The sequence below is a fragment of the Lotus japonicus genome, chromosome 6, assembly GCF_012489685.1.
Source record: "Lotus japonicus ecotype B-129 chromosome 6, LjGifu_v1.2".
Taxonomy (NCBI): domain Eukaryota; kingdom Viridiplantae; phylum Streptophyta; class Magnoliopsida; order Fabales; family Fabaceae; genus Lotus; species Lotus japonicus.
Window position 1 is genome coordinate 9,855,302 of NC_080046.1, and position 15,281 is coordinate 9,870,582.

The window sequence follows — 15,281 nt, forward strand, 5'->3', positions numbered from 1 at the left end:
TTAGGTCAAACTTAAAGCTTAAGTAAGACCGAAGCTTCATATTAGGCCTTTATCCTTCTTAAGCTCTGCCGAGACTCTTGTTGCTCCGCCGCTCTCCATATTAGGTCAAACTTAAAGCTTAAGTAAGACCGAAGCTTCATATTAGGCCTTTATCCTTCTTAAGCTCTGCCGAGACTCTTGTTGCTCCGCCGCTCTCCATATTAGGTCAAACTTAAAGCTTAAGTAAGACCGAAGCTTCATATTAGGCCTTTATCCTTCTTAAGCTCTGCCGAGACTCTTGTTGCTCCGCCGCTCTCCATATTAGGCCAAACTTAAAGCTTAAGTAAGACCGAAGCTTCATATTAGGCCTTTATCCTTCTTAAGCTCTGCCGAGACTCTTGTTGCTCCGCCGCTCTCCATATTAGGTCAAACTTAAAGCTTAAGTAAGACCGAAGCTTCATATTAGGCCTTTATCCTTCTTAAGCTCTGCCGAGACTCTTGTTGCTCCGCCGCTCTCCATATTAGGTCAAACTTAAATCTTAAGTAAGACCGAAGCTTCATATTAGGCCTTTATCCTTCTTAAGCTCTGCCGAGACTCTTGTTGCTCCGTCGCTCTCCATATTAGGCCAAACTTAAAGCTTAAGTAAGACCGAAGCTTCATATTAGGCCTTTATCCTTCTTAAGCTCTGCCGAGACTCTTGTTGCTCCGCCGCTCTCCATATTAGGTCAAACTTAAAGCTTAAGTAAGACCGAAGCTTCATATTAGGCCTTTATCCTTCTTAAGCTCTGCCGAGACTCTTGTTGCTCAGCCGTTCTCCATATTAGGCCAAACTTAAAGCTTAAGTAAGACCGAAGCTTCATATTAGGCCTTTATCCTTCTTAAGATCTGCCGAGACTCTTGTTGCTCCGCCGCTCTCCATATTAGGTCAAACTTAAAGCTTAAGTAAGACCGAAGCTTCATATTAGGCCTTTATCCTTCTTAAGCTCTGCCGAGACTCTTGTTGCTCCGCCGCTCTCCATATTAGGCCATTAAATATTATTTAGGGTTAATCCTCTACTTGGTCCCTGTGGTTGTGTGGCCGTCTGAAATTAGTCCCTCCCCGGAAAATTTGAAAATCTAAGTCCTCGCGTTTGGAAAGTGTGTGGAGCAGGTCCTCGCCGGAGTTGGGAGCTCCGGCGAGTGATGATTAGGCTTGCTGACTAGATAAATTTTTCTGATGTGGCATTAAAAAAAATTAAATAAAAAAAAATAAAAATAAAAATCCCTTAATTATTTAACTTACCCTAATTAACCCTAAACACAAACTTAATCCTAATTAACATACTAACAAGCCTAATCAGCAAGCCTAATCTTCATCCTCTTCATCTTCTATTCTTCATCTTCATAAAAAACCAAGAACACAAAATCATGAAAATCCAAACCCAGAAATAATCATAAAAAACCCAAACTAGGATAACAACAGTAAAAATCCAAACTTGTTTCACGACATCACCAACCCACCAATCCCAACCCCAAAATGATGATGATGATGATTAAGTTTGATGAGCAAAGAACCAAACCAAAATAGAACCAAACCAAAATAGAACCAAATCAGCATCTTCTACCCCATTTTTGCATTGAACCTGCATCAAAGCCACACAAATCCCAGAATCTGAAGCACGCAGCAATTCCCACCATCGTCGTACCTCCATCGCGTCTGACCCACATAGCTACCATTGCAGCCCCTCTCGCGTCGAAGCTTCTTCTCCCCTGGTTCCTCTCTTTCTCTCAGATCCAAAATTTACTTAGGAACCAACCAACAAAGAGAACACCCATTAGGCCGCACCTCCGTCCTCCTCTTCTCCTCCTTCTTCTTCCTGAACTGGTGGAGAGTTTTGCAGATCCGTCCACATCCACTCAGAGTCGATCTTGGGCGTCGATCTGAGTCTGAGAGTGAGGGAGTCTTCCTCTGTTGATTTCCAACTCGAGAGATCTGGTGCGTCAATTTGTTGAGTTTGATTGTTGTTGTTGAGTTGGATTGCATGTGGTGGGGTGGGTTGCGATGGGTTCTGGGTGGGGGTGGGTTTCATGGGTGGGTCGCGGGTGAGGGAGGGATGGCCGGGTTCAGAAGCTCTGTTTTGGAAGATGTGAGGGTGGGTTGCGAGTGAGGGAGGGTTGCGGGTGAAGAAGCTGGAGCAGGAACACGGATCTGTTGAAGGAGGTGATGAGGAAGAAGATGATGTGATGGAGAAGATGAAGATGATGAACATGGAGATGAGGAGCAGGAACACGGATGTCTTTAACTTCACCAATTTTTTGTTTTTGATTTTGGTAAATTGATTTTGTGAATTAGACTAGGGTTAGATAGTTAATTAGATATTTTTAGTTAATTGGATTAATAAATCTGAATTCTATTTTATTTTTTTATTTTTTATTTATTTTTAAAATTCACGTCAGCGTTTTTATCCCAGTCAGCGAGCCAATTCACCACTCGCCGGAGCTTCGGGCTCCGGCGAGGACCTGCTCCAGACTTATTGCAAACGAGAGGACCCAGATTTGCAAATTTTCCGGGGAGGGACTAATTTCAGACGGCGAGACAAAGACAGGGACCAAGTAGACGATTAACCCTATTATTTATATAGTATTTATTAATAAATAATGTTAATAAATAATTTTTATACCTATTTATAAATATTATTTCTAAAATAAGTTAAATATAAAAAATTAAAAAACATTTAACTTCCAAACCATGGTGCCATAAAGCTTCGAAAATGGAAGGTGAGGAGATGGTGAAGTTAAGCACTTTCGGTGGCTCCAAAATTGGAATATGGAGAGGCCGCATGCTTGATAGGGTTATGAGAGGGGGAGTAATGAGGAAAATTGATTGCAGCTTTGTTGTTTGATCTTCCAGCCTCAAAACTCGTGAAGGGGTTTAGGGTTTCAATCAATTCCCCCTAGTACTATAAAATTGCTTCAATTATGAATGGGATTCAGAGTCTAACAAGGAGTGGAAGATTTACGGTCCAAAATCATCTGATTGATGTCTACCATGAAAACGAAAGGAGCCCCAGTTGTTCGACGAAGCCACCGGAAGCGAAATCGTCGAGAAGTGGATTGCATCTCCGTCAATTCGCCGGACTTGGATTTCACCGTCCCAAATCAGAACGCTAACCCTTCTTTGGTACTCATATCTTCGAGGTAATCAGTGTTACTCATCTAAAACTCTGTTTCTGTTCTGTCGTGTTTATGTATTAGGTTTCGTAGGTTTTTGACATTCATATCTTATTTGCAGTAATCAAGATTCTGGGCTGCAGCTGAACATGAATCTTCCATATTATGGTGATCAACAAGAAGATGACAAGAAAAAAAAGGTATGTTTTGAAATAAAATGAATTACTTTTCACTTAAATAGCTTAAATTGCTTCAGTTGAATTCTCCGTATCTTATTCCCTTGCTTACCATAGTAGTATGCCAAATTAAACTTCATATAATGGATTCAAATTAGGAAACCTTGAATCCCTGCTTAAAACCTATAGCCAAGGTTTAAATTTTTTTTTTATATTTTACAATGCAGGGAGTGGTTAATGAAGAGAAATTTAATACGTTGGAGGCAAACATGGAAGCTATTATGGCTAGTATTGGGTGGTTGACACAGACAATGATAAAGTCCAAATGTGTCCAGATTCTTCCCACAGAAGGAACACAGTTAGATCCATCTTCATCAGTTGAACCAATACCTGAAGCGATAGAGAAAATCATGCAAAAGTTTGTTGCACCAACGGTTGAACTCCCAACACCTATTGCTGACCTACCAACACCAAATACTGAAATCCAAACTGAAACCGTTGAGATCGCACCAACATCTACAGAAAATCACAATTCACTTGTTAGGAAGCTTTTCAGCCCACCTGTTACGTCACAGGACACAAATCCAGGAAACCAAATTACCAATGCTGACTTTCAATCCCCCAAAAACCTGAAAATAGTTACCCCTCATTATGTTCCACCGGTAAGTTTTAAAATTTTGACCCATTAATTAAGAACTTTACTTGTTAAATTGACTGTCATACATGTGTATCTTGTAGTTCCTGAACAAGATATTCAAGAATGAGAACACATTCCAACTATCTTATGCTGAGACGGCTGTGGCATCTTATATCTTTAAGAAGGCCAATAAAGATGACATGGCTTGGTAAAATGTCTGAGTTTTTATTTACGTAGTTAAATTATTTTTTGATACTCAGTAGAAGAGCTAATTTAATATGCATGTTATGTTCATGGCAGGAAAGAGGCCTTGGTGAAGCCTGAAATCCCTTTCTCGGATGGAACCCGTGGTGTGCTGCAGTGCCTGAAACCAAAAGGAGAGTTGGTGACGGATTTGCTTAACTTGCTAGCTTGCTTGTTGACCAAGAAGGAGAGGTCTTTTAATCAAAATCCACCCATATGGTTTTTCCCAACAAATGTTTCGGTAATATCATCTGCTCATTCTTAATGGCAAGTTCTGTTTAATAGAAATGAAATATAAAGTTCACTGAAGTTGTTCTTTTCCACTGTAGCAAGCTATTTTGTCATGGACTACAAACCCTAATTCTATGAAGATTTTAATTAAGGCAAATTTCATGGGGAAAGTAGACCTTCTTGAAAAGGTAACTCAATAATTGTGTAACATATCATTTCATTCAAAATGTAGCTTGTTTGAGCTTTATCTACATGGTTGCTTTCTGCCAGATATTTATTCCTGTTAACGACGACAATAAGCACTGGTACCTTATAGTCCTGGACTTTAAGAATGAGCAAGTAGTGTATCTCGACAGCTATCCGGAAGAAGGCAGGATGCTTGCCAGAATTAGGCGTACCAAACTACTGGTATAACCTTATAATGAATTTACTTTTTTGATTACATGATTTGTGTTATTAATTTTGTTACTAAGAGAAAACTTGTTGCTCGTAGTGTATTTATTTGGAAGAACTTCTGCAAGACCAGTCATTTTATCTCATCGATGATAGCCCTAAGCCTATTGTGTCTGAATTCAAAATGGTTATCCCAGAAGGGCTTATGGTTCAAAAGAAAGATTCGTAAGTTACATATAACAATTTAATTCTTTTATACTTTTGAAACCATGTAACTTACTGATTGAAAATTGTTTTCTGTCATGCAGAAACGACTGTGGAGTTTTTGTTGCAACTTGGATGAACCAGATGGGGATAAATGGATACAAGATAGAGGTTGATAACTTCACAAGATTGAAACTTGCTGTGGACCTTGTTCTCCATTCACATAATTTGCTTCAAGGAGTTATGCTATCAAAATCATTGGTGTACTACAACAGGATATCAGAAGCTGGAAACAAGAAGAAAGGGGTGCCAAAGACTTGCTGATTTTGTAATCTTGGTTATTGTTAGACACAATCTATATTTTTTATTCCGTGCTTTATCTTTGTGTATGCGCAAGCGTGGACGCATTGAATCCTTTTTCAGGGCACTTGTAGTTGCCAAATTTTGTTCATCAGGTTAAGGCACTAGTTGCCAAATTTTGCTTGTTAAGGCACTAGTTGCCAAAAAACCCTTTTATAAATTTTTATGCGTTGGTTGTCTTATATCATGTTTATTAGATCATGTTTTCTTCAAATGCAATAATAGCTATAGCTTAAACAAGAACACAAGAGCGCAACTTAGTTATATATTTGGACCATTTTCTATTGAAAATAGAAACATGATTCATAGCAATAGAAAGATCAACCTAACTTAGACAAGAGCAACCTTATTTGGACCCATTTTCACTTAAAAACAGTTGAAAACATGTTTCATAGCGATAGTAACATCTTTTGACATAGTAAATCATAGTCAAGTTTGACAAGAGCACTACTTACTCACTATTTTATTTGGACCAGTTTTCACTTAATATAGCAAATGTTCTTGGTTCTTTTGTATGCTCTTTTGTCATAGTTTTATTATAGTCATTTTTGGAGGTTTCTCATCATCTACTTACATAGTTTTATCATAGTCATCTTGGGAGGTTTCTCATCATCTACTTACACAGTTTCATTAAATTATTATGTATACTAAAAAATGTAAATTTAGATAAGTTTAAAAAGAGGACTCATGTGAGCACTTCTCATAAAAGAGTTAATAATTCAAAAAGAGTACACATACATGTGACCACTTCTCAAAAACAGTTTTACATATCCAAAGCTTGTGTAAATCACTTAAACAAAATAAGTAGCACAGCAACTACCAAAGAGACAACAACAACAATGAAATACATTTGTTCCCTTCTCTTGTAGTCAGAGATCAAAGCTTCTGCCCTCTTTAATCCTTCAAAGCAATCATCAACTTGACCAGGAGTCACAGCAGCAGTCATGGGGGCTTGAACAACTTGACCAGGAGTCACAGCAGCAGTCATGGGGGCTTCAACAACTTGCCCATGCACAGGGGGATCAAGCCAATCATAATACCCACAAGCCTGCGTATATTTAAGTTCATAAGTTATATATTCCTTGTTGTCAACTGAATACATAACAAAAACTCTCTGTTTACCTTCAAAGGACATTGAAAATATCTTCGTCCATAATTACTACTGGACCATGAAGTCTTTAGGGCTGGGGTAAGGCCGCAAGTACAGAGCCTTCCATCAGCAATCCCATTTCTTCTTTGTGTCGAAGAGAATGATTGAGATGCCATATATTATACACTACAGAAATATACTAATAAGTAAATAATTGAAACCTTAATAACATATAAAGTCATTGATTAACTAATATCCATAAAACACCAAGTTGCACAAAACATATCCAAAAAGGTCTAACAAGCCAGGGGCATCAAGCCAGTCCAAAAGTTGCACAAAACAAAGGCAAAACATACAAGGTCCAAACTGAAAACATTAATAGGAAATCAACAAAACATCAAACTCACTACGGCTGCCCACGGGTAATGGTAACATTAACCAAATTGTTGTGAGTGCTAACTGGCCTAAAGTGCACAACATCCCTATACTTCAACTCATGATCCTTCACATATTGATACCAATCCTTTGCAATGTGGATTGGAGTATCAATCTTCCTTGGATTCCTTCTTTTCAGCAGACAACTATAAGTTCTACCCCTAGGGGTTTGTAGAACGATATTCTCCCAGTTTGCCCTAATATGATTCACCACATACAACTTAGGCAATGCCTGAAAATAAAAAAATAAACATTGTATTAGATATCACATACAGCAAACGAAATTTTAAAAACAAGTAGCACTACAATTTAAAAACAAGTACTTACCATTGTCTGGCCTCCACCAGAATCAGAGCTGCTAATGACCTTATCAAAATTATGAATAACCCTCTCCACACCATCATCCTCCTCTCCATCACTCAATTGCATAATTCCATCATCCTCCTCCTCATCACTTAATTGCACAATTCCATCATCCTCCTCATCATCACTTGATATCATAATTACATCATTCTCTTCAATGTTATCCACATCCATAAACTGCCCACCAACATCAGCTAATGGTATCTCCCCACCAACATCAGCCACTGGAACTGGAACTTCCACACCATCTTCATCCTTATCACCAACATCAGCCACTGGAACTGAAACTTCCCCACCAACTTCAACCTTACCACCGACATCATCCACTGGAACTTCCCCACCAACTTCATCCTTATCACCAACATCAGACACAACCACCTCTTCACCATTCTTACCTGAACTCCCAACATCAGGTTGCCTTACAGAAGGGCCAGCACCATAGCTTATTTGATTCATCAGTCTATCAAATATCCTGATAGAAAACTTGTTCTTTCCACAATAGGAGAAATCTGCCCAATGATTTCTTTTCAAATCATACATTTTTACAAACTTGACCACAACATCAATGAGCAAACCTCCATTATTACCCACAACCAACTGAAAGGTGAACTCCCCCCCTACAGGATCCCTAACCACAACATGATTTCCCAGCATAGATTTGTATTGTGCAATAAACTCTACTGGAACTTCCACGTCATCCTAATGTTTTTCCAATAAAACTTATTAAAATTGATGTTTAAACCATATAACTATACCAACACAAATGGAAGGAGCTAAAAATTACCAGGTTTAACTTTATCACAGTATTGAAACCAGGTGTGTAAGGGCCATAAGCACTTGTTTGACTCATCTCTTCAAAAACACAAATAATCAGTTCAAAGCACAGATTAAGAATGTGAACCCAGACGTTTAAAATTCAATATCAACATAAAAATATGGTTCAATCCCACCAAAAAAAGAACACTCATGTGATAAACAAGGTTCCATAACAAATCTACAAACCATAAATAACATAAAAATCAAACCTTTAATGCAGACAAAGAAAGGGGAATGACATGCATGTGATATACAAGGTTGGTTTTCAAATCTACAGCCTATTCGGAATAATTGTAATTACAAGTTATGAAAAATAACCGTAAACATCAAAACATCAAAACTTTAACTCAGACAAAGATATGAGAACAATATCAGAACACAAACCCTGAGAAAAAAACCATTCTTTCATTAAGATCCAAACCCCAGAAGAGAATACTTGAAGATCAAAACTACGAAAAGAAAAGATGAAGAACATACCGTAGGTCGCTGGCGCCTTCTTCTCTCACGTCGTCGCGTTCCACCGTCGGTCCTCGTCGTCGCGTTCCACCGCCGTTCCACCGTCGATCACTCTCGTCGTCTCCGCCACTCAGTCTCTCACACTTCTCTTTCTCTGGAATGTTCTTCTTTGGGAAGGATGAAGATGGTGTTGAGAAATGATGAAAATATTGAAGTGTATCAGTTATCAAAACAGAGGGAACATCAATAGTCACATCAATTCAAATGAGGGTATTACTTTTACTGTGGTAACTAATTAACTGAGGGACCTGTTAGCAAATTAATAAATATTTTATTTTTATAAAACCATATTTTCTGAAAATCATTTCCTATTATTTTAATTCATTTCAGAAAAAAAGAAAAGTCAACTCATTTAATACATGCCACATTCTTACTGGTCCAAATAGGCAGAGGCACCAAACCTGCGCCTGGGAGGAGGCACCACAGAAGGGACCAAACAGCAAATTTTGGACTTTTTGTTTGTTGACGTGAAGTATAGTCTTTTTTTATTTTTGGTCTCGAATACAACCTTTTTTTTGTAAGTAGTCCTTTTTTTATTTAGGTAAAATGTAAGTAGTATAAAACAGATAAAATAATCAAAGAACAAAGAACGACCCAGGCCGTATGGGTCAAATTCCACTCTAGCCCTCATTGGTTTTGGGCACCATTGCATTGGGCTTTCAACTGCAGATTAGATTGGAGTTCTTTTTGAAACAGAGAATCTATATCTATATACTATAGAAAAGAAGAACTTTGTGAGACCCACTTAGATGAGTTGGCACTCCCAGGTTCACTCTTATCCACCCTCCCTCATTAGCTGACAAGTGTCAAGCTCTAAATCATTCTGACAAATTTATGGTGAGACAATTTCTCCTTAATTTTGGTTTTGTGGCCCATCATTGACAATCTATTGAATAATCATAAAAAATCTCATTAATTGTTGATTAATTTTTTTTAACTGTCCATTTATGCTGAATCAAAAGTCATCACCCATCATTAACTACTTATGGAATAGTCATTCAAAATATTATTAATTGTTGTTTAATTTTTTTTAAACTCTCCATTAATGCTGTAACAAAAGTCATCACCCATCATTGACTACCTATGGAATAATCATTCAAAATCACATTAATAGATGTTTAATATTCTTATTCATACATAAGGCTTAAAAACGAAAACTTTCTCACTTTTGTTATACGTATTTTGCTTTTTTTTATGTGATTAAAACTGATTTTGCTAACCTTTCAAAAAGTGCGTTTTTGAAATCAAGATTCAAATTTTTAAATTTTGACAACCTATAAATTCAAATTTTGAATATTCTTTTTGGAACAATATTCTCCTTCCTTTTTTCACATGCAAACAACATAAACCCTAATTGTTTTCATCTATATAAACTCTCTTATGTAATTCTTCTCCTCTATCATTCCATTATTTAACCATAATCTAAGAGCTTTGAAATAACTATTATTGTGATGACTGGGAAATTGAGAAGCAAATGTTGAAAAAGCAAAAAAAGTTAAGGTATTGCTTCTGATTCAACCAGTTTCTTGCCATATCATAAGGGTATAGTTACATTTCTATGAACATTATGAAATGATCTGCAGCGTGTGTGATTTATTGAAATGATTTTGATTGGAGTGATGCTTTTTTACTTTTCCTTCTGTAATTTCATAGGCCTCATCACCGTGGGACTTTTATTGCGAATTGGAATTGGGGATGGTGAGCTTATATGGAAGATTCTTCAAGAGTGAATACAACATGTGAGGTTTTTGCCCTCTTCCTACTTTCTGTTAGATTTTGGTGAATTTTTTTGTTTGTTTTTCCAGAGTGGCTTGGTTGAGTTTTGTTCTACAATTAAAAACCAAAGAAGAGATACGAGGAAGGAGAGGTAAGCCTTATGAATTTTTTGATTCACATTTATTTTGAGCAAAGTATATTGAAACATATAACTCAAGAAAACATATACATCTTTATATTTTAGGCATGAATCTTCATCTACTGACCTTGCTGCTTGATTTAATGTTTAGCATGTTACAATTTGGTTATACTCTTTTTCTTTTGGTGTTCACAGATTTTGGTTGATGATGACAGTGTTGAACAGTTGCGGCTTACATAATTAGTATTAAGTGATGTAAGTTAAAATAAAATTAAATACTATTATATATGCACATGCTATCACTATAGATAATTATGTATTGTGAATTTCAATTTTTACTCTTATTTCAGGATAGTTCAGATCCGTTCATGACAACTACTTCTAGATTAAAGGCTGATGCGTCTTCTTCCAACTTAGCAAAGATTGTCGTTTTATGTTGTAATTTATTTATTTATTTGTGCACTTTGAGTTATTTACTGTTTTGCGTTTAGATTATGGTGTGAATATTATATTTTTTAGGTCATATAGAATTTTTTAGGTCATAATATTATATTTAAGTTAATGGAGTTCTTTTTTTATAAAATGTAAACAAAAATTGAGATTTGAGTTTGAAATTTTAATTGAGTACTAAATAATAGTAATTGGAGCCTAATTTTCAGTCAGATTTTAAAACACTTGATACTTTTTTTAACAAAATAAGCAAATCAATAATAAATATAATGGGTAGATATTAACTTTCTTATGCAAAATCAGATTTAGTTTGTGATCAATATAAATAAGAGAAATCCGTTTATTTAATGAAAAGGAAATGAATAATCAATTATAAAAAAAATCATTTTGATTGGGATACATTTAATTTCAAGGTAAAATAAATTAAAAAATGTCAATTCTGTTTTAGTGAATAAATTTGATTTCTCCTTTAATAATAATTAATGGAGTTACTTTAACTTTTTTATGTAATAAATACAAAATTTAGAATAATTCCATAGATTATGGTGTGGATATTCAATTTAATATTGAAATTTGAGTTTGAAATTTGAAATTGAAAATTGGTTGTGAATAATAGTACTTGCGTCAAAATTTATGGTGTGATATTAAAAAAAATGTAAACGCTTAATCCTTTAGTTTTAATGAAAAAAGAAAATAAATATTGAATTTAATGAGTGCAGTACATAATCAACTTTCTTAAGCAAAATCAGATTTAGTTAGTTATGAGTATAAATAAGGCAAATCCGTTTTTTAAGTAAAAAGGAAATGAATAATCAATTTAGAAAAAAAAACATTCTAATTGGGCAACATGAAATTTCAGAGTGGAATGATGAAAAAAAGAGTCAGTTCCGTTTTAATGAGTAGATTCTGATTTTTCCTTTCATAATAAAATCTATGGAATGATCTCATAGATTAAGGAGTGAATATTTAATTTTATTTAATTAATTTATTATTTTTAAAATTGTAAAAAATAATTTTGCGATTTGAGTTTGAAATTTAAAATGGGTACTAAATAAAAGTAATTTGATCCAATTTTTCACTCGGATTTTAAATTATTTTGCTCAGACACACATAATACGCTTTTCTTTCCACCCTAAATCATTTGTAAATTCATTCATAATAATTAATTAGGTTTCTTTTAATTTTTTAAGAAATAAATATAATTTATAGAATGATCTCATTGATTAATGAGTTAATATTCAATTTAAGTTAATGAATTTCCTTTTTTAAAAATTGTAAAAAAAAATTGAGATTTGAGTTTGAAATTTAAAATGAGTACTAAATAATAGTAATTGAGGCCAAATTTTCAGTCAAATTTTAAAACATTTTTCTTAAATGAGTATTATATACTTATGATTAGATTACATGGTAAAAAAGTTCGACGGGGAAAAACATTCTACACAAGAAATAGTTCATGTTAAAACTAATAATTTTTGCTAACTCTTCATTCCCATCCTTCCCTTATGGCTCCTAGCTTTTATTGGGAACAATTTTTAATCTAATTTAAGTATATTTTTTATAATTTTAAAAATATTTAGGGTTAAATGTATATAAAGTTTTTGTCAAATTTTGCAAGTTGTGTAATACTCATTGTGATTTTGTTTGGTTGAATGCTCATTTTTCAATTTTTCATATCTTAATTCAAGGCTTAATAGCTTTTTTGGTCCCTCACTTATCACAGTTTTGCACTTTTGGTTCCCAATAAAAAAATTAGCACTTTTGGTCCTCCACATTGCTTATTTGTTTGCAAAAATGATCCTTATTTAGACGAAAACTGCAAAAGTGTGTAAATATGAGGGACTAATTTTGCTAAATTTTTCCTAAAGGGACCAAAAGTGAAAAATTGTGATAAGTGAGGGACCAAAAGAGCTATTAAGCCTAATTCATTAATCGTGCTTAAATAATGAGATCAATATTCGCCGTGCAATGCACGGGGTAAAAACGCTAGTAGATTGGAAATTACAAGCACATTGGGCACACACCTTATATAAAGTTGGGAAGTTTTTTGGATTTTATGTAGGGAATTGTTATTGCTACCACCTTTATTCATACAATGGTGATTCCTGGACCATCAAAATGTGTCCAGACACCGATTTTTGTGGCGGTTTAAGACCGCCACAAAGTTGCAACTTGAAAAAAATGCATTTGTCAGCAGTTTCACAAAATTTGTGGCGGTTTGTGTCCATGTATGTTTTTACTGTAGCGTGGTTTACTAATTTTTTTGTGATTCATACCATCTTTATCACGTTACTATCCAGCCCAGTAATAACGCCCACTCTTGTACCTTCTCTACCTTTGAGAATTATCAAGGATACTCTTTGTGCCTTCTAGTCTACTTTAGCTTATCAATCATCTTCATAAATATTATGTGCCTCCATCTTTAGTCTTTTCCACTTTTCTCGTTCTTTCTTGTGGTTGATTTAAGCATAGTATTTTATTATTGTTTATTTATATTTGTGCATTTACTTTTTATTGTAACAGAGAACTTATATAATTTGTTTTTAATAAAACCCTAGCACAATTATTCTCCCCCTTTTTTTTTTCGCTCCAGTTAAGGACTTCCCCCACACTTGTATTTGTGTAAATAAATATGATTTTACTATTAATCAATTTAATTCTTAATATTTTTACATATAAAAATATTGCTTAGTATTTACTTTACTTTTTCCTCGATTTATTATTGATAACTAATACTCTAACTATTTTTAATTGATACTTAATAAACTATTTTTTTATAAGAAACATAAAATTGAGTATAGTAGTGTGTTAACATTTGTGATATTTTATCTTACTTCATGACAAGGTTGTTCTCATGGGATTTTCTTTTATTCAATAATATATTTTTGTTTCCAAAATAAAAAATAGTTATCAATAATTAATTATATATTTTCTCAAATTTATGTCAATAATAAAAAATTTAACTACTTATTATATTTAATTTTTGGGTTATATGTAAAATATTTTTTTTAGAAAGTTAAAAATATATCATAAAAAGCTTGAAGGCTTAGAGAAAACAACTCAGCCAGTAATGGCGGCAACAAAATAACCGCAAAGCGACAACAAATAGCTAATATATATATATATATATATATATATATATATATATATATATATATATATATATATATATATAGATATATAGATATAGATATAGATAGAGTGAGAATAGATATACTTTTCACCAAAAATTTAAGATTTTTTATATTGTAACTTTAATACTTAATACATTTGCTATATATAAAAAATAGTAATTAATTTCATTTATTATTTTAAGAAATTTATAAATTTGCGATTAATATTTGAAAATGAAATAAAATTATATTAGTTTTAATATATGAGATATTAATTTTTTTACAATTAGTTATAAACTAATATTGATCCCGCGCCATGCAAGGATGAAATAAGAGTATTTTGTCGGCATATATCAAACTTTTCATATTTCATCTCTCGTTTTTCTTTTTTAAATACGTATTTCACCTATTTAAGTTTTTTTTCTAATCCTAGTTACATTCTAATTTTTTTCTTACTAATTAGTTATGTTTTGAATCAATATACTAAAATCATTTTAATCTTATAGATTATATATGAAAACATAAAATACAAATTTTTGAATTAATTTCCAAATCAATCCTTTAAAACTATTTGACATCAATTTTTAATGGAATATTTGTAATTATGAACGTAAGATGTTACATTCAATTTTTTATTATTATATAAAAATAACCATAATCATAAAGAAAAACTTTGTCAGCATACATCTTAATAGTAGAAAAGTCACAATTGTCCCCGAAAGATAGTTCAAGTTGTAAGAGCTAGGGGACATATGGGTTGGGTGGGAGAGGTCCAAGGTTCAATCACTGAGGTGCAATTTATGTTTCCAATGTACCAAAAAAAAAGTCACAATTGACTTTTATTAATGATTCTAATATCATTAAAACCATTAAATGTCAAATTAATAAGTAGTTATTTTCAAAAAAAGTCATAATTGACTTTTGTTAATTATTCTAATGTCATTAATAAATGCAATATTAATACATAATTATTTTCAAAAATATGGAATTATTTAATATTTCAAATTAATAAAAAATAAAAATATGAAATCATCTACCTACTAATTATAGTATGAGAGAGAAAACTTATGAAAAAAGACATAGAATAAAGAGTTGACACTTGTCGGAGTTGCCAATTTCTGGTTTCGAAAATAGTATACAATATATGATAGAATTTAAAATATTACTAACTACTGATTAATTTTTTTATTAATTTAAAATTCAAGTCAATTTAAATTATTAATATTTTCCTTGAAATTTTTTCCCTAATGTTGTGATTAATAATTAAAACTT

The 15,281-nt window shown here is 33.3% G+C and overlaps 2 protein-coding genes across 2 annotated transcripts; both read right to left on the bottom strand.

The window, feature by feature from the left end:
- Positions 1–6,051: 6,051 nt before the first annotated feature.
- Positions 6,052–9,027, bottom strand: LOC130721850 (uncharacterized). Its single transcript, XM_057572431.1, has 4 exons — positions 8,996–9,027; positions 8,556–8,698; positions 6,497–6,650; positions 6,052–6,422 (listed from the first exon to the last, which is right to left on the bottom strand). The coding sequence occupies exons 3-4, from the start codon at positions 6,638–6,640 to the stop codon at positions 6,162–6,164; spliced, it is 405 nt and encodes a 134-aa protein (XP_057428414.1). The 5' UTR covers positions 6,641–6,650; positions 8,556–8,698; positions 8,996–9,027; the 3' UTR covers positions 6,052–6,161.
- Positions 6,690–7,832, bottom strand: LOC130721849 (uncharacterized). Its single transcript, XM_057572430.1, has 2 exons — positions 7,227–7,832; positions 6,690–7,131 (listed from the first exon to the last, which is right to left on the bottom strand). Exons 1-2 carry the CDS (start codon positions 7,800–7,802, stop codon positions 6,871–6,873), a joined length of 837 nt encoding a protein of 278 aa, XP_057428413.1. The 5' UTR covers positions 7,803–7,832; the 3' UTR covers positions 6,690–6,870.
- Positions 9,028–15,281: the final 6,254 nt, after the last annotated feature.

What these genes read in the sequence shown, in the direction of transcription:
- LOC130721850 (XM_057572431.1), bottom strand. Translation starts at nt 6,640, where the DNA reads ATGGCATCTCAATCATTCTCTTCGACACAAAGAAGAAATGGGATTGCT. An exon ending in ATTTTCAATGTCCTTTGAAG is followed by an intron (nt 6,423 to 6,496) that starts GTAAACAGAGAG and finishes AAATATACGCAG; the next exon opens with GCTTGTGGGTATTATGATTG.
- LOC130721849 (XM_057572430.1), bottom strand. Translation starts at nt 7,802, where the DNA reads ATGTATGATTTGAAAAGAAATCATTGGGCAGATTTCTCCTATTGTGGA. An exon ending in CTGGTGGAGGCCAGACAATG is followed by an intron (nt 7,132 to 7,226) that starts GTAAGTACTTGT and finishes TTTTATTTTCAG; the next exon opens with GCATTGCCTAAGTTGTATGT.